Below are 19,072 nucleotides of genomic sequence, written 5' to 3'. Positions count from 1 at the left end.
TAGACTACCCTCTATGAAAACATTTCAATCTGCTAGATCCAGATTTTTATGAGGATCTGCATCAAATTGCACTCACTCATAGATACTAGCCACCTAAATATACCTCCTTTATTTCATCCAGATCTATGCATCATTCTCTGAGAAAATGCCAGAATGTAATCTGTCCCTTTATCCAGATCTGTACTAACGTTATTGGGGTCTGTCTGGGCTGAGACCCGTTCTCCATTTAAGTCTTGTGAAAGTCTTTTAAATAGTTTTTGTGTAATCCTGCTGACAAACCAACAAAGAAAAGGATGCTGGTGAATAACATAACCTCTTTGGCAGAGGTGTTCAAATAGAATCTTAGTCAGTTTTGAGCATACAGGCATTTTGCTGCTACCGTCTTACTTTATCTGTTATGAACTGTAGCTAAAGATGGATATTGCTGTGTAGCAGACATTACTGACCTTTTTCAATTGAAAAACTATCACTTGAAGCCGCAGCAGCCACTGTTCAGTCAAAGCTCTGAAATAGGTCTGCCCAAAGTGGAGTGTGCAGGACTGAGATGGCCTGCCCTAAGATTTCTGAGATTGTTCTTACAAAGATCTAATAAAAATTAATTAATCAATTAATTTGCTTTAAAATTAAGCATGTATTTAAAAAAATAGTTTTAGTTTTCATCCCTGGTGATGCTCTGCTACTGCAGCGGTCTTCAGCTCCTGCTTGTTCTTGGGCCATTTTCCCTTCAGTTTGGTCTTCAGCATGCTCAGTTTGATTCAGGTCAGGTGATTGACTTGGCCATTGCATAACATTCCACTTTCTGGCCTTAAATAAACTCTTTGGTTGCTTTTGCAGTATGCTTTGGATCATTGTCCATCTGCACTGTAAAGCGCTGTCCAATGAGTTCTGAAGCATTTGGCTGAATATGAGCAGATAAAATTCCTCGAAACACTTCAGAATTCATCCTGTTGCTTTTGTCAGCAGTTACGTCATCAGTAAATACAAGGGAACCAGTTCCACTGGCAGCCATACATGCCCACGCCATGACTCTACCACCACCATGCTTCACTGATGAGGTGGTATGTTTTGGATGATGAGCAGTTCCTTTCCTTCTCCACACTCTTCTCTTCCCATCACTGTGGTACAAGTTGATCTTGGTCTCATGTGTCCATAGGATGTTCTTCCAGAACTGTAAAGGCTGTTTTCAGGTGTTGTTTGGCAAACTCTAATCTGGTCTTCCTGTTTTTGAGGCTCACCAATGGTTTACATGTTGTGGTGAACCCTCTGTATTCACTCTGGTGAAGTCTCCTTTTGATTGCTGACTTTGAAACACACACACCCGCCTCCTGGAGAGTGTTGTTGATCTGACCAACTGTTGTGAAGGGGTTTTTCTTCACCAGGGAAAGAATTCTTCTGTCGTCCACCACAGTTGTTTTCCGTGGTCTTCCAGGTCTTTTGGTGTTGCTGAGCTCACTGGTGCATTCTTTCTTTTTAAGAATGTTCCAAACAGTCAGGCCACACCTAATGTTTTTGCTATTTCTCTGACGGGTTTGTTATGATTGTTCAGCCTAATAGTGGCTTGCCTCATTGACAGTGACAGCTCCTTGGATCTCATCTTTAGAGGTAACAGCAACAGATTCCAAATGCGAATGTCACACCTGGAAGAAACTCCAGACCTTTTACCTGCTTAATTGATGATGTAATAACAAGGGAATAGCCCACACCTGTCCATGAAATAGCTTTTGAGTCAATCGTCCCATTACTTTTGGTCCCCTAAAAAGTAAGGAGGCACATATAGAAACTGTTGTAAGTTCTACACCGTTCACCTGACTTGGATTTAAATACCCTCAAATTAAAGCTGAAAGTCTGAAGTTAAAGCACATCTTGTTCATTTCATTTCAAATCCATTGTAGTGGTGTATAGAACCAAAAAGAAGAGAATTGTGTCGACGTCTCAGTATTTATGGACCTGACTGTATGTTGTAACGCATCCTTTTTTTTTTTTTAGATGCATTGTATTGCTATGGACCAGTAGCACCAAATTCATTAACCAAAAGTTATGTTCAGTGATATGTTCCCACCACAGAATCACCCTTGAGGTCTAAACGTGTTGCTTCATCATAAAATATTTGCGGCTGTTGTTGAAAAGCTGCTGCTTTGCAGAATTCTTATAGATGTAGTCCCAACATATATGATTATTTGACCTGCAACATGTGCGTTACAAGAGATGAATTCTTTGTCTTGTCTGATCTTGTGTAGGCATAAAGTTTTAGTCCAGTCTGTAATTAACCAAGTACCAAGGAGGACAGTGACATACTGAATAGACTTACAGTAGCTAATGTGTAGACCACATACACAGCGAACCATTTAGATGGCATATGAAAATCATAGCACTCAGGAAATGTAGCTTGACTATGGGCATGTTATGTGTTCCTACAGAGACTTCACTTAGTGAATGTTACTTTTGCTGTTTGTGTCCAGCGTTTGGAACTTCTTCAGCAGGGTCTTAGTGATGCACTTCCCATGACCACCTCTTGGTGGCGGCAATGCGCGCTTTAATCTTCACGAAGTAAAGAAGAAGTAGGGTTGAAGCCGCTGTTTCCTATTCCGGGTCAACGGTATCCTTCACAAACTGGCAAAATGTTGACCCGACTGTCACGGTTCGGGCCCGCTTTGCCCCGATTACTGTCTCAGCCACCATCCCGGTTCGTCTCTCAGTCCAAACCGACCGGTAGCGCTGGTTCGGCCGCTGTGACGGAGCTGCACCCCGCAGCGGAGAATGCTGGACACGGTGAGGTCAGCCAGTATGTCAAGGTGAGTTCCTCCCCATGCTAGTCTTCATGAACTGTAACTAACCGAACAAACGTCAGGTCCATGTCACACACTGACATGTAGACAGTGGTCATCTAACCAGTCCACCAGAACACGCTCTAAAACGCTCGTCACTGCGACAGAGTAACGTTAGAGACGCAGCAGACGGTTCCGGCTCACGCTAGTTAGCCTATGCTAGTTAGCTTACGCTAGCTGCAGCGCGACAGTCAACTCAGGCCACTAACAACTGAAGCTCCGTCGGTTTAACACCGTGTTTGTCTCTTTGAAATGTTACACATTTATCAAATTAAACTGAGCCTTTATACCCTCTACTGATCTATGGTTTCTGGTCCCCTTGTATCATCTCTATTGTATGTATTATATTGTGTTTGTTGTTGTATATTAAAGATTACTAAGTGGATTTAAATGAATAGACCACTCTCTTCTTGTCCAGTTCCAAAGAGCTGAACCCGCTGTGGACCTGAAACATAACCTTACTCATTTAGTATCGATAAAAACATCAGTTTGATCATAATGCGAAACCAAGTACAAACATGACAATGGCCACAATAACGTTATCACTGTAAGAAAAACTGCACCTTATTCTCTTACACTTTATGTTCGACTTGCCTCCTCAATACCTCAGCTTTTTATCTTATGTTGTTTACCTCAACAATTTATTTCATAACTACATTGCGTTCTATATAGTACTTTGTTGTTTTTGCATGCTATATAGTATTTAATTTTTTGTAATATTTCTATATTTGCCTCATATTTTGATGTTATTTGTACTTCAGTGTACCTTCTGCTATGATATCCTGTCATTGTTACAGCAATGTCTATATGTTCTCTTCATTAAACAATGTCCTGGGCTTTGACAGTCTGCACAAAGTGTGCTTGAGGCCCCTTAAGGACTTGATGAATTGTGAATTTGGACAGCCCGCTGTTCTCATGAATTTGATGGTCTGTAACTGGTGAAGTCTGGACATTGAGTTTAAACCAGTGTATTCCATCACAGTGTCTGCAGACGTCACTACTGCATCTCTCACACAGACCTACTGCCTGCACCAGGCTAGTTTACACGTTTGTTACTATTGACTAACAACTTAAAATCACCTTCACACTGTGATAAGGCACAGATGATCTTTATCAGATTGATAAAGATAGATTTAAATTATTTCCTTCCAGTGGGAACATAAAAAAGGGAAAAGTATGCAGAGTACAACAACCCACTGGAGAGAGTGTGTGAAGTTTAATTTCAGTGAATATGAATATTAATTTCGATGTCTTGATCCAAGGTTGCACCAAATGTGAGTGAAATCCGTTACAAAGTCTGTAGTGTATCAGATGCCTTTTTGTTTTGTCAGAATCCAGACTACCATGGCTTCTCCAGTGACCCAGTGGTGGATGAGTGGAACATGAAGGTCGGCTTCTTCTTCGGCATCTCAGTGGCCCTCGTTATCGGAGGAACATTTATCCATTATTTACCAGATCATGGGTGAGTTTTCAGTTCTTCATCTGTTCCTATCTGCTGTCCAAGACGAGATGACAGTTGTCAAGACATTTTGATAGATGCTATTGGAAAGGTTCTCCTAAGATGGTTTTATAGTCGCTTCCTTTTGATCTTTTTGAATTTCTTTTATACAGAAAATACTTGACCACATTGTCTGACTACAGTTTTTTAAAGCAGACTTGTGCAGAAGTGTAATTGAATTGTGTAGAGGTGCTTTACTTTGTATATTGTATATTTCAGTTGCACATATCTCTTTTATTAGACTGTTGACAGCAATGGAAGAATTTCATTTCCTAACTGAGAACATGTTTCTTCACTGTGAATATGACAGTAAACACTTTGAATCTTGAATCTTTGAATCTTGAATGATAAAGTATTGATAAAAAAATTAGCCATGTTCAAAGTAAACATTTGTCCAATTTCTGACTGAGCCAGACATAAACAGGCGTAAACATATGACATGCCTGAAGCTCAAAGTTGGGCTGTGAACAGTGACAAATAATCTGTCTTCAAAATAAGAGCTTTACATTGCACCCCATTGGAGTTTAGAACTGGGGTTTTAGCGAGGGCTTTTAATTTGAAAGTAGTGACCGTTAGCAGCTTGCCGCTACAACAAGAAGCGGACAATGAAGACGGCTACAGAGACCGAGGAGACGCTGCATCTCCTGGATCTCTGCGGCTGTCCAGTTGTTCATCTTAATGTCCGCGGATGAAGTGATGGACTGACTGCTGTGATCAGCTGTTTCTTGGTTTTAAAACTCCCCGGCTGTGGGTCACACAACAGTTCAGGTCATTAACACCTCCACCCACCTCACACAGAGGCCGGCACATTTCTGCCTCGGATTTAGATAGCAAGCGAGGCGGAAATAAGGGTTCCCTCCGAGGCGGCATATTGGCGAGACAAAACAGACCCCAATTTGCTGCCCTCTGTCTAAAACCACGGACTGATCTGCAAAAAAGACGGCCAACTTGGCGGCTTGCTGCCATGTCTAAAAAGGGTTAGTGTTACAAGTACAGTGTTTCCCACAGAATCAGACTTTAATTGTGGTGGTTGCTGTCCAGCTGGGGTTCCTTAGAGCATGTACACTGGAGACTTCTGCTGACCGAGTCGGCTAACTTCTGGTTTAGTGCCAAGCTAACTTGAATGTTGAGACTTTCAGAACAAGTTAAAAGTTTCTTGTAGTATGTTTAATGTACAGTGTTTAGAACAGGAGTCATCAACTAAACAGCATCTTTCAAAGTACCAGAGTGACACTTCCTGCCCCGATTAGACAAGCCAACCTGTAGGTGGACTCATCCTCCACTAGAGATGAATCCAGTTATGGGATGTCATCTGCAAACTTCAGGAGCTTGATGGAGTGCTGACTGCTGCTGATAGTATACAGGGAGCAGAGCACAGAGGAAAGACGCAGCCTTGAGGAGGGAGGGAGGGTCCGGTGCTGAAGTGCTGGTGCTGTTTCTCAAGGTTCAGATGTCTGTGATGAGAATTTTTCTATTCTAACGCCCCTCTTCTCTCTGTCTATTCTTTCTTGTGTGTGTGTGTGTGTGTGTGTGTGTGTGTGTGTGTGTGTGTGTGTGTGTGTGTGTGTGTGTGTGTGTGTGTGTGTGTGTGTGTGTGTGTGTGTGTGTGTGTGTGTGTGTGTGTGTGTGTGTGTGTGTGTGTGTGTGTGTGTGTGTGTGTTCCAGCATGCGGCAGTGGGCCAGAAGGGAGGCAGAGCGTGTGATCCAGCAGAGAGAGAAGGAAGGTCTTCCTCTCATAGGGGAGGACTACTACGACCGAAACAAGATTGCTTTGCCCACAGGTGGTGGAGAGGAATAGTTTGTCTAGCATCAGTTTGCTGTATTTCATTGATTGTTGAATTTCACTATGATAGAATAAATGATGTAAATATTATGTGTGGACAATGATTTGTTAAACTGAATATTTCTGAATCAGTAATTAAATCTGCAATGATTGAACTCTTGCTTCCATTGATAGCCAGTGGGAAAATGTAATATGATACATAATAAATATATATAATGAATATTTGTATGACATGACATCCAATGAAGTTGGGATGTTGTGTACCGTAAATAAAAACAATGAATTGCAAATCCTTTTCAACTTGTATTCAATTGAATACACTATGAAGACAAGATATTCACTGTTCAAACTGATGCACTGCAACACATTCCAGAAGAGCTGGGATGTTTAGAACAGTGTTACATCACCTTTCCTGTCAGCAACACTCAATAGGTGTTAAACTGAGGACACTAATTGTTGAAGTTTTGTACGTGGAATTCTTTCCAATTCTTGCTTCATGTAGGACTTCAGCTGCTCAACAGTCCGGGGTCTCTGTTTTCATATTTAGCACTTCATAATGCACCACACATTTTCAGTGGGAGACAGGTGTGGACTGCAGGCAGGCCAGTCTAGTACCTGCACTCTGTTACTATGAAGCCATGCTGTTGTGACATGTGCAGAATATAGTTTGGCCCCGTCCTGCTGAAATAAGCAGGATGTCCCTGAAAGAGATGTTGCTCCAAAACCTGTATGTACCTTTCAGCATTTATGGTACCTTCACAGAAGTTACCCATGATGCCATGGGCACTAACATGCCCCCATGCCATCACAGATACAATGATGACAATGGTTTTCTGAAGTGTTCCTGAGCTCATGCTGTAATATATCCTTCAGCGAATGATGTCTGTTTTTAATGCAGACTTGCAGATGGACATTCGGTGTTGGTTTTCAGCCTCGCAGCTAACGTGCAGAGATTTCTCCAGATTCTCTGAATCTTTTGAAGATATTATGGGCTGTAGATAATGAAATCTCTAAATTCCTTGCAACTGTGCGTTGAGAAATGTTGTTCTTAAACTGTAAGACTATTTGCTCACGCAGTTGTTGACAAAGTGGTGAACCTTGCCCCACCCTTGCTTGTGAATGACTGAGCCTTTTAGGTATGCTCATTTTATACCCAATCATCAATCATACCCATTCCAGTTAACCTGTTCACCTGTGCAGTGTTCCAAACAGGTGTTTCCTGAGCATTCCTCAACTTTCCCAGGCATTTGTTGCCACTGTCCCTGCTTTTTTGGAATGTGTTGCAGGCACCAAATTCAAAATGAGTGAATAATTGCAAAAAAAAAACAACTACAATAAAATTTATCAGTTTAAACACTTTATATCTTGTCTTTGTAGTGTATTAGTGAGTATAAGTTGAAAAATATTTGCAAATCACTGTATTCTGTTTTAATTCACACCATGTCCCAACTTCATTGGAATTGCGGATGACAAAACTGACAAAAGCAATTGAAAAGGAAATCAAGTTTGCTACTTGAGTAACAGGAGGCCTCTGATCTTTGCAGAAAATCAGAAGCAAAGAGATCTATTCCTCAGAGCAGATGCATTAGATGGAGAAATAAATCAGTGCTCACATCCCCGGAAAACTGAGCTGTTACATGATTTACCTTTGGCAATGCCGATTGATGAGAAAGTTCAGGAAGTAAAAGGTGGTGAAAGCTACAAGGCTGCAAACACAAGAAAGGGCGTTAACTCACTACAACCTATCAGTAGTCATCAAGTTTGAAAACTGTTTGTTTAAGAAAGTAAGACCAGAATATTTGAGCTATGATGTGAGAATGTTTGTCCCAGCACCATCCTGATGTTTCAAGCGTTAGGAAGAGGGATGTAGTGTCTGTGTGTTTCCTACACATCCTGGGCTCTAAGACAATAGTGAATAGGAGGAAGACAGGATGAGATGGGACCAGATGCTCTCCTTAGACAACTGCGGGAATGTGACAGTGTGAGGGTCCCCACAACCAGGAGCCCTGATCAGCCCTGAAGTGGGCATCAGAGATAAGCTACAGGAAGGAGCCCACACCAGAGGTTAAGAGCTGACTCAAGGTATACATTGTCATTTAAGTGTAGAGAGACCATCCTGTCCACTTTAGCTGACATCAGCAAAGTTAAGTAACGCACACAAGAGTTATTTCATAGAGGATGTGAGGCAGACCCATCCTTCTCTTCTTTCCCATTGGATAGATGTACCTTGAACCCACCAAAGTGACCAATTGGGACAAGTAGGCGGTTATGGAGAACAGACTTTAAAAAAGGCCCCCACACCAGAGAAAGGGGGGTGGCACTTGGGTAGAATTCCTAAGATCGAGAGCGTAGGAGTTCTGATAGGGCAAGAAGGGGCAAAAACGTTTGGCATTACTTTGCCCTAGATTGGAGAATATCAGAGGTGTGGCCACACTCTGTTCGGATGCTAGGCTCAAGTCTGTTTTAATAAAGATTGCTCTATCATTCCACCCAGCCTTGCCTCCGCAGAATTTTTTATCAACATACTACACGCCGACACCTTTGAGGAAAACAGCCCAGAAACTACAGGTGGCGTCACGAACAGGATGGGTTTTGACAACTTGGACACACGACAGGAGTCCAGAGACTGACTTTCACCCCAGCCGGCAAACAAGGTGAGCATTTCGCTCCAGGGGTCAAACTCAGGCCCTGGATGGGACTGTGTGTGTGTTTTCCAATATCTGTCAAACCGAAAATTACCAAAACGGGGGGAACTGGGCAGCAGGTGTGCAGTTTGTTGATACGATTCTGTCTAAATTTTCTAAATTAAGAGAAAAGGAGTAACTGATGCGGTAGAGATTTATGAATTAATTGGTAATACGATGCAGGTATGGCGTTGAGCCATTTGCTGGAAGTCATGCGTGAGATTAGTCACTATTTCCTACGCGCTAGGTTGTCTCAAAGAGTGAAGAAGAAACAAGAAAAGAAAATGACAGAAAAGAATAAAAAAATATAATGAAGAATAAATAAGAAAAGAAAATGACAGAAAAGAATAAAAAAATATAATGAAGAAGAAATGGTCAGACAATATAGAGAAAAGAGATTGCTGACAATAGAGGAATAGAGAAAAGAGAAATAGAGAATAAGTGAAAAAGGGAAACTGCTGTGGCAGCAATGACTGAATTGATGGCCATCCGATGCAGGCAAACATTGTCATAAGACATGCGGGGCATTGGTCTTCATTGGCTGCATGGTTGAGTTGTCTCAAATACAGAAAAAGAATAGAAAAGACTGGCCGGAAAAAAAAAAAAAGATGAAGACCACAAAAATTTAGAATGAGAGAGAAATGTTATGTCAAATCAAACTTATGGTTGCGACAATAGAAATTCGACAAGTCTATGGGTGCGTGCGACGCCCATGGACTCTAATCTAAAGTGGTTTGGCACTTGGTGGGCTGTTAGAGGCGGTTTTCCGTATTCTGAGTCCAACAAACCAAGTTGCAGTATGTGTTAGGTAGAAGAGCTCTGATGAAATTCAGCTGAATAAGTGTTTGTGTTTGTTCGTCTAAAGGAAAAGAGGGGGCCCGGTAGTGGTTTGTAGTGTTCAGTGCTTATTGTGTCCTCTGAAGCTGTGTGTGGTTAGGAGTCAGCTAAAGTTGATGTGAAAGCTGAGTGTTTGTCCATGGAATTAGTTATAAGTAATCTATACAAATGCGCATTATTAAAATATATCATATACAATGCATAGGTGTTGTATAGATAACGTGATATTCAAAAGATAGGATATTAGATGGATGACCCATAGGGAAGTACGATTCCTGCCCTTCCTTTGCCTTATAGGTGAAAATTTACAGTTAAAATTGTTACTGTAAATCCGAACTAGATCTTGAAGGACTAAAATTTAGGTGAAATAGAATTAAATCTATGCAGAACTGCACAGAAGTTCACATGAAGGAAATATTACTTGGTGTTAATTAGCTATATAGCAAAGGAAAGGAGGAATTGGTGGTTTGGAGATTTCCCTATCAATAAAGTTATAAGTCTTATGCATGACTAGCACCATCGATCACCTAAAAGAGAAAGAGTAGAGGCAATAAGGAGAGCTAAAGGGATATTATGCGGAGAGAAGATGCAGAAAGTAGGTGGGAAAGTTGATAGCAAGTCAAATATAAGATTAAAACACACATATATGATTTGTGTGAATAAAGGCAATGCATCCTAGTTGACTGTGGATCAGAGGAATCCAGTGGGGTGTTCTTAGCCGTTATCAAGCTGGGGATGAGTAATTAACTGGGGATGATGCTTGATTTGTTGGTGGAGAAGTTCAAGGAGTACGAGTAAGTAGACATTTGTGGACGTACGGACAATTGTTTATTTGGCTGACCGGTGTAGCTGGTCAAAGTATGGAAATGGCCTTTATGCACAGTAGCCCCCACATATCAGAGGGGGAAGCCCTGATGCGAAGTGAAGGAAAATTAGTTCAATTAGAGAAAAGTAATATCTCAAGCCTAAGTATTTGTAAAAAGAAATTTGACATAAAAGTTAAAACATAAATCGCTGAAAAAATCTGAAGATAGGAGACAGCTAAAAATGCATGATTGGAGTAGTGACAAACACCAAACCACAGTACTGACAGGATTGGGTATTTAAATATATTGGGGAAATTTGGGTTATCCACAGCTGATTAGTTAGACATATATGTAGTGGAGCCTGGATATTTTCATACAGGGAGTAAAATCAAATCATACACATTGAGTTTGCTCTAAAACACCTCCTCAGAGCAAATGATTAAATCGAAATTTATAAATGATAAAGTGGTCATGAGTTTAGCAATATTTCTTTAGGGCGTAGTTTTTGATCTAAAATGGCGGTCTGAATGTTGGCAGATAAAAAGGGTTGATTTAGGATTGACAATGAGTTGATCTAGTCTTTGACTCGCTGAGGTTGAGGGGAGTGCAGAGGGCGCGTGACCGCGTAACAGAGAGAGAGGACACAGAGAATACAGCTGGTGTGTGAACGCGCAGATAGAGAGAGCGTCGCTGCGAGTGTGGAGTTACTCCCCCTCCCACACTTACATACGGATAACCGGTGATAACTGTTTAAAGCTTCAATGATTATACGATTGAGTTTTTTTAAATACATTGGATCCGCCTTAATAACATGATAAACGATGTTAAACTAAACCTGCATGATGTTTATATTGTTTGGATGATGATAAAGAATTGAGTTTTGGCTTGCTCTATGGATGAAACAGTCTTCATTTGTGTTTTAATCTACTTCTCTCTATATACCGGGGTCGCGAGAGTCCGAGAAAGAAGACATAACATCTAAGAACGGGAGACGTACGACAATCACCGGACACCGGTTAGGTTTGCTCGTGACATCCGCCTGCGGGACCCACGCTGAATCTGTCAGGCTAGTGCGATCTTATCCACAAACCCCTTAAGGACACGCACACGGATACACCCCCTGAGATAACCCTAAGAAGACAGAGACACGCATGCTCATAAACTCACAGACGTTTAAGGCGACAACATTTACATGCTCACAGTGTTATTGAATATACAAGGGGAACACGAATAAGGAAAGAATTACAAGTAGAGCTTGGTAATTGACTGATCAGCTACAGCAGATCATTGGTTGTTGATAGCGATTTCATTATTTGAGTATAGGATTTGATTCAATCTTGGATGATTCAGTATCTGATGTCTGAATTAGTTTATAATTACTGAAGGACATAAACAGTGGAAAGACTGGCACAGACGTCAGCGACAGTTATCAGTTGTCAGAAAAAGCTGATGAACTTTTAGGTTTCTATTTTCCTTCTATCCTCACAGACAGTCGAGTCCAGAAACGTTACAGTTTTTAAAGGCGATACATTACAGGCTCTCACTGCGGTCCGCAAATTTACTCCATTGTTTCTTAAGAGGTGTTTCTGGTGACACAATGTTCTGGGAACACAGTTTTGATTGATTTATTTGGATTTGAGTAACTTCCTGAAAGGGGTAATTATCCTTTTTAACAGTAGCTAAAAATTTATGAACAAGAATGTAGAAGGATAGAATTTCACACTGTCAATCCTGATGGGCTCAGGAATTTCAAGAACATCTACCCCTGTTGGTGTGGTACAAAAAAGCAACGTCTTCATAAAAGAGATTGCAGATATATCAGAGAAAGGGCATAAGCGCTGACTGGAAATTGGTCAACCTTAACCGGTGAATGAAACCCTTAATGAATGAATTAAGCCTAAATTTTTCCAGGGAAGCTCAAGTGGGCACAACTGTCCTTTCTAAGGATGCCTGGAGCACAAAATACATGAATACGCATACACAACATGATAAATCACGATTACATTCAGACTGCAGAACATTGAACAACAGATATTTTGGGAAATATCTAAAGAGATAAGATGATTCAGCTTAAGAGCGGACTATAAATCACAGTCTTTATGGTTCTTATAGTAGATATGTCTAAAATCAAGGACTCCAGTGAACAAGTGTAAGCATTACAATTTCTAAAAGAGATAAAATTGGTAAGATAATTAGATAAAACACTCGGTAGGGCCTTGTAGATACGAATCATGTAGTGTTGTTCCGTCCTTACAGATATAGATGGTGATCCAATTTTGTCGTGTAGGACCCAGTGATGAGTTCTAAACCCATCACCTGTAATAAAACAAAGTACAAAATGATACCTGCCTCAAGGGGTTTCAAAGGGGGGAGAACAGCTTGAATGTAAATGACGTCAGCATAATCTAGAGCAGAAACAAGGGGGGACCTGAACAAGTTGTTTTTATATTTCAAAGTAAGGCAAGCTAGGTTATAATAAATCAGTGATCATCTAGATTTTAGTTGGTTCAGTAATGTGAATTTAAAAGATAGCTTATCATCTATCCAGATATTCAGATATTTGTAACTGGACAACTTTCAACAGGAGTCCCATTTAATATAGAGATACTACTGTCTATAAGAGGAGAGACAGACAAAGCTCGGTATCTTGGAGCTGTTTGAAAATCAGAGATAGAAAGAAAAGAGGAAGAAGCTTGCGGAGGAATCAGGTACTTCAGGTGTGCGGCTCAGTCGGGTTCAGATGAATGGATAAGTCGCCACTCAAAACAAACTCTGCTCAGCTTCAGTTGCATAGTTGTGGGACCACAAGAAGCACCCATGAGAACAAACAAGGATGAATATCTTGGCAAAGAACATGACATGACTCTTAGTCAAGGATTATGAACAAGAACATGTGAGAGAAATGATGGCAGAAACAGAGGATGCCGCTTCTGTTCCAACAAGAGAAAGTCTGCCATTTGGGAAAGTAAAAACCAGGAGCTCATGAAAATGATGATCTCCACCCAAGGACTGGGACAACTACAAACGGTTGTTTACGGACACAGCACGGACATTGGACTCGGGAAGTCAGCCTGACCGGCAGAAGTCGAGCTCCAACCCAGAACCTGGCCTCCACGGAAGAACTAGTACCCAACAGAGGAGGAGGTAAATCCAGGGGACAATATCACAAACGAAAGGGCTACTACAAACACATGTCTTGTGGATAACTAAGAGTAAAGAAACCAGATGACTCTTATCTCTTTGTACACGGTGTTAAAGCGGTGAATGAAGATTGGCTGACTTTCCGGCAGATGTACCTGATCCACATGCCTGGGTGGCTTGAACTCCTCCAAAGGCTATATACTGTGCAGTGTTAAATCCTTCTGCAGAGTTCCCATTTTAGTGTTGAATCCTAGTAATTGTTTGGGTTTTACATACAGGAAAAAGAACATAGAGACACCTCACACATCATATACCTAAGTTAGTAGAGTGAAAATTACAAGAAGCGATATGAATTAAAAAGTTCTTACTGGTCCAGATCAGTCAAAGATATTGAAAGGAACTAAAATACTAATAGTGAAAAGAATAACAGAATTAGTCAGTAAAAATGTTCAGATTGTAAAATATACATGAGAGGCAAACTATAAGTAATTAGTAATACAATAGTTACAGCAATGAATAACCAACTGAAAACAGCAGGCTGAACTGTGCTTACAAAAGAGAAGCTGAAAATTAGTGTGCATGAACAGGACTTGCCATTTAGAATTAGACCACATAGGCGCTATGACTGTTTTGTATACAAGGTCCCCAAGTTGAGCTATGGCTCAATAACCAGCCTGTTAGACCAGTTTACTATTTGATTGAGTGAGTTTTATTTTCCAAAAGAGGTTCCAAAGTCAAGCTGCAAAATAACATAACTTATATTCAATACAAGCATGGTGAAGGAGAATCATGATACATTTGTAGAACATCAGGAGCTATAGGAATGAGAGGATGTCATTCTAGCAGAACGCACCACAGTAGATTTGTTGAATATTTGCAGACCCCAAATTGAAGAGACCACCAGATGGTGTCTAGAAGCAAATGGGCAAGCCCATGTTGCAAGGGGGGAAGGTAAGAGAAGAAAATTCCAAAGGAGCAGAGTTTTTGCAGTTTTTGCACCATACCTACTGGAACAAATTGATCATGTTATAAATGGATGTACAGTCTGTGTGAAAAACGACGTTAGGAGAGGGGTGATGGTCCCTTCTGGTTATATTCGGACTCCAAGAGATTATACGTACGAGCTAGTCAGGGACTTTGTTGATATAATAAAATCAATTGAAGAAAAAACAGATACAAATTTTAGCAAAGGCCTGAGGTTTGTCCTACCAAGCAGAAGGCAGCTCAGTCTGTTGCCAAGTTCTTATGTTGGGAGGTCATAAGCTGATGGAGACTTCCAGATCACATATTTACAGATAATGGGAGAGAGTTTGTGGATAAAAGTGTAAATATGATTGTACAAAAATCGTTAATTCAACAACATGTAGGAGTGGTTTATCATCTCCTCAAAACCAAGACGTCTGTGAAATTTATAGTGTCCTGAAAATCCAAATTGCTAAAATCTGCCAACACACAGGTCTAAATTGGGTAGTGGCGCTTCAGCTTGCATTGATGGCGTGTCGCTCAAGCAAATTACGACAGAATCAATCCCTATTGGAAAAAAAAAAAAAGAGGAAGGTGTAATTTAAATATTTGACTGATTTACATGGGAGTATATTTACATATGTCTCCAACAGGCAAAAGCAGGAGGAGGTGCTAGAGAGGCTTGAGAAGAAAGAAAAAGAGACAGAGGGAGACCTGGAGAAAAGGTGTTTGTGAAGGAGTTCAGAAGGAAATGGTTTAATAGCCACAGGAAGGTGAAGATTGAAGGAGATTTCGGCCTCTTTCCCCTATACATAGAATATAGTCCAAAGACCAAGGAGAATATAAGTGGTCTTAGTAGGATCACATCTTGAAAAAGAAAGAGAACAAGGCACGTGGTCTGGGTCAATCTACAGGACCAACAGTGTGAGTCTGGTGATATTCAGGGACTAGTTTACAGCCTACATGCTATAAATTGGCGCTGTTTAGAACGAAGGTGTCAAACAACTCACTTGGCTGAATAGATTACATAAAGTGTTTATTTGATGAAATCCAGCGTATGAGAAGATCAGAGTGATTGTGAAGTTTGTGGGAACGATAGTCTCACTGGGCGTTTAGGCAAATCTGTCCCAGGGAGTCACCGAAACATGAGGAATAGAAAGGGGAAATTAGGAAATCTATCTGACCTTTATAGGCACTGAAATAAGGGCAGACAAATGGGGTGTTGCCATTGAAAGGCAAAAGTAAATATAGAATGTTTAAAGAAGGTCAGAGCATTGAGCAGTACATAGATAAGAACAAGATTGGAAATGACTAAGGATGAGGCGCACACATACACAGAAACAGTGATTGATCTCTAAAGAATAAGCATTGCTTTTAATAATATTTGATAGTTTGATGGCCTTAAACAAAAGTTTAGTTTGGAAATGTAAGAGATTTATATAGGCAAATTTTGTTATTGTCCAGTCAAAATCAAACTCATAGATTATGTTAAGACAACATCCATTTATCCCTAAAGCTGCTGAGGTCATTGCTTTTGTTGTTCAGTCTATTATGAATCAAGGTGCCATTGTTGAATCGCTGATCTCGCCCTGTATCGTCTTGCCTGAATATAAATCAAAGGGGGGTGGAGTTAATTGAAATAGCCTGAAGTCATAAATGAAGCTGGTTAGCATCCAGTAGATGGTGTAATATTAACCATATTAATGGTGAAGTTCATTTTTGGATATAGATGCCATAGGGTTTCCATCTCCGATTTATCTCTGTTCGCTGTGGAACTGAGAGGGGAACATTAGTGGTCATTGTGTGATAATGCACATGTTCAGATGTGGACAAGGGCTGTGTATAGGTATTCCTATACAGGGGCATGGTTAAACTGAGACAAGGTCTCTACTTTGTTTTCTGGCAGAAAACAGTCCTAAAGTTTTGAAGGACAAAGTTGCAACTTATTTCATAAAATTTAAGGCGCTATTACACTCCGGAGAATCGTGAATTGGGTTCCGATCACATCCAGACAATTTTGGATGTTCAAAAACTGTGAAAGAAAACAAACGATTGCCTTATTGGATTTAACAGGCTATTGTTGTCCATGGATTTATAATTTTGTGGAGATCTCCCAACCCATGTATGACTTTACACATGGGGGAAACATTTGACCAAGACTGACGCTGACTGACTTGTGACGTAGAGATAACCTCTACTGACTTAAACTTACTGACTTAGATCAAGCTTGATTAGACCTCTCAAACCGCCAATATTCTTGTTAAGTTTTTGAAATTTGTCAAAGGGGGTAACAGCTGCTTTTTCCAAAAAGTTATGGCCATAGCTGATATAATCTTGTGTTATCTGACTGTTCATGTTTTGCATGCTTCTCCTGGAGGAGAAAAATTACTCTTTTAACCAAAGCATGAGTGTGGAACTAACAAAGGTGTTACTAACAATTTCGCATGTTACTCTAAAATGATGTACATTCCTTAAGAGACTAGCTTTGATTCCTGCAGGTCCGGATGGAGAACCACATCCATATCTGACAATGGCCGATACTTCGCCAAACCAACAAAACATTTTTGATACACCCCTCATTAACCCCAACTTGATTTTCCTTTCAGATAATTCTGCTGTGAAACTTCTGACCAATGGATCTCCTCATGTCCCATAAGCAATTATATAATAACATGTCTGATCAGGCAGCTGAAAATGTGGCGATAACTTGAGGTTTTTCTTTCTAGGAACAAGGAAGGATGTCAAAATTAACACTAACTTTTGAATATCAATAATGTCTACCTGTCTGTGTAGTGGTACATAAATATGAAGTTCATACAGGTTTGCTGACCCAGAGCATCTCCAAAGGTAGCTGCTTTTACATCTATCTCTCCAGGGGCAAGAAGTTGGAAGCACTGGAGCACCAGGGGAAGATGTCGGAAATGTCCTCACAGGCAATGAATACCAAAGAAGATCCAGTGACACCAATTCATAACATGATTTAAAGGAAACAGGAAAGACTGTTTCAGGGAGTTTAGGAAAAAACAATTGAATAAAAATGTTATTTGATGTATGTTAATTAGTATGTGGATGAAACAACAGATGAATTGTTGATGACAAGAACTGTGTCCAAAAGTGTCCAAACTCTGAATGGGGATCAGTAAATTATTGATGCAAAACTACAGATTGAATGTAAGAAATGAAATTGAAACATTTGAAATTTGGAAAATGTATGATATTGAAGAAATTGGGGTTGTATAGTGGTTATCAAGTACTAATTTTAGGCTACATCAGGAAATTAGTATGACATGACAGATGTGTACGAGTAAATATACAAGACTGAGAGAGAATTCATCGATTCAGAGTGTTACAGATAACATGCCACTCTAAATCCCACTCTAAATGGCAATGCTGCTGAAGAACGAGTATTCAGTGGATACAACAGGATGACATGCTCGTTTCGTTGTGTAGAGTTAGACAGATTTCTGTGTTCTCATACGTATATCCATATGTCATGATGTGAATGTTGTGTTTTGTTGAAATTCTGTGATGTATGGAATGAGCAATAATCTTAACACTTTAATTAGGTTTTACTTCTTATATCATCACACGGTGATATATATACATTTTGATAATATTGGAAAATAGGACCTGTAAAAAGTTTGGAGTCCAATGACCGATTGGCATATGGTCATTCAATTAGAGTATAAATGGTAATTGGTACTTGTAAATTACAAAGGAGACTCCCGCCTGGATTGGCTTGAAGGCGTGGATGCTCCATAGTTGATTAGTAAGGTTTCCTATTTCTTTTTGATGCTCCTTAGGAGGGGTATATTTTTGGAATGGGATGCAACAGCTGATCTGTGAGATTCCCCTACAACTACACATAAGAAGCCATAAGCAAAAACTTCGAGAATAAGAACCATTTTTCAGAGTTTACTGAAAAAGTGTACCTGAGGGGAGTCCTGCAGATGAGACTAAGGGTAGCCGAATTCGACCTAATTAGGATAAATAGTGAGCTTATCTAGTCATAAAGTAACTTAAAATAATGTGCTATAGGGCCTAATAAGAAGTTAAGTAATTAGTTTTCCCTAAATTGAAGTTCACATAAAAACAAAATAGGACTCTGAACTTAGCAACAGGATTGGATGAGGAGGACTTTGTTGAAAACAGACAAGCCGCGACAGGAGTCGGTCCAAGGTGTGTTATTACAGATGCGCTTATAGGTTTTTTCGAGACCTAGTGGGTCTCGAAGGGGGGAATTATGTAGTGTCTGTGTGTTTCCTACACATCCTGGGCTCTAAGACAATAGTGAATAGGAGGAAGACAGGATGAGATGGGACCAGATGCTCTCCTTAGACAACTGCGGGAATGTGACAGTGTGAGGGTCCCCACAACCAGGAGCCCTGATCAGCCCTGAAGTGGGCATCAGAGATAAGCTACAGGAAGGAGCCCACACCAGAGGTTAAGAGCTGACTCAAGGTATACATTGTCATTTAAGTGTAGAGAGACCATCCTGTCCACTTTAGCTGACATCAGCAAAGTTAAGTAACGCA

The 19,072-nt window shown here is 40.4% G+C and overlaps 1 protein-coding gene across 1 annotated transcript; it reads left to right on the top strand.

The window, feature by feature from the left end:
- The first annotated feature begins 2,546 nt into the window (after positions 1-2,546).
- On the top strand, positions 2,547-6,196 carry ndufb11 (NADH:ubiquinone oxidoreductase subunit B11). The gene is made up of 3 exons (XM_037105697.1): positions 2,547-2,792; positions 4,157-4,287; positions 5,989-6,196. The coding sequence occupies exons 1-3, from the start codon at positions 2,619-2,621 to the stop codon at positions 6,119-6,121; spliced, it is 438 nt and encodes a 145-aa protein (XP_036961592.1). The 5' UTR covers positions 2,547-2,618; the 3' UTR covers positions 6,122-6,196.
- The last annotated feature ends 12,876 nt before the right edge of the window (positions 6,197-19,072 follow it).

The sequence above is a fragment of the Acanthopagrus latus genome, chromosome 7 (genome assembly GCF_904848185.1).
Source record: "Acanthopagrus latus isolate v.2019 chromosome 7, fAcaLat1.1, whole genome shotgun sequence".
Lineage (NCBI taxonomy): Eukaryota > Metazoa > Chordata > Actinopteri > Spariformes > Sparidae > Acanthopagrus > Acanthopagrus latus.
Note: the sequence above shows the minus strand (reverse complement) of the source record. Positions and strands in the feature narration are given on the sequence as shown.

Bases quoted from the DNA above. Each gene is read 5' to 3' on its own strand.
- ndufb11 (XM_037105697.1), top strand. From the start codon at position 2,619: ATGTTGACCCGACTGTCACGGTTCGGGCCCGCTTTGCCCCGATTACTG. The intron at 2,793-4,156 runs GTGAGTTCCTCC...TTGTTTTGTCAG, and splicing joins AGGTCAGCCAGTATGTCAAG to AATCCAGACTACCATGGCTT. The intron at 4,288-5,988 runs GTGAGTTTTCAG...TGTGTGTTCCAG, and splicing joins CATTATTTACCAGATCATGG to CATGCGGCAGTGGGCCAGAA.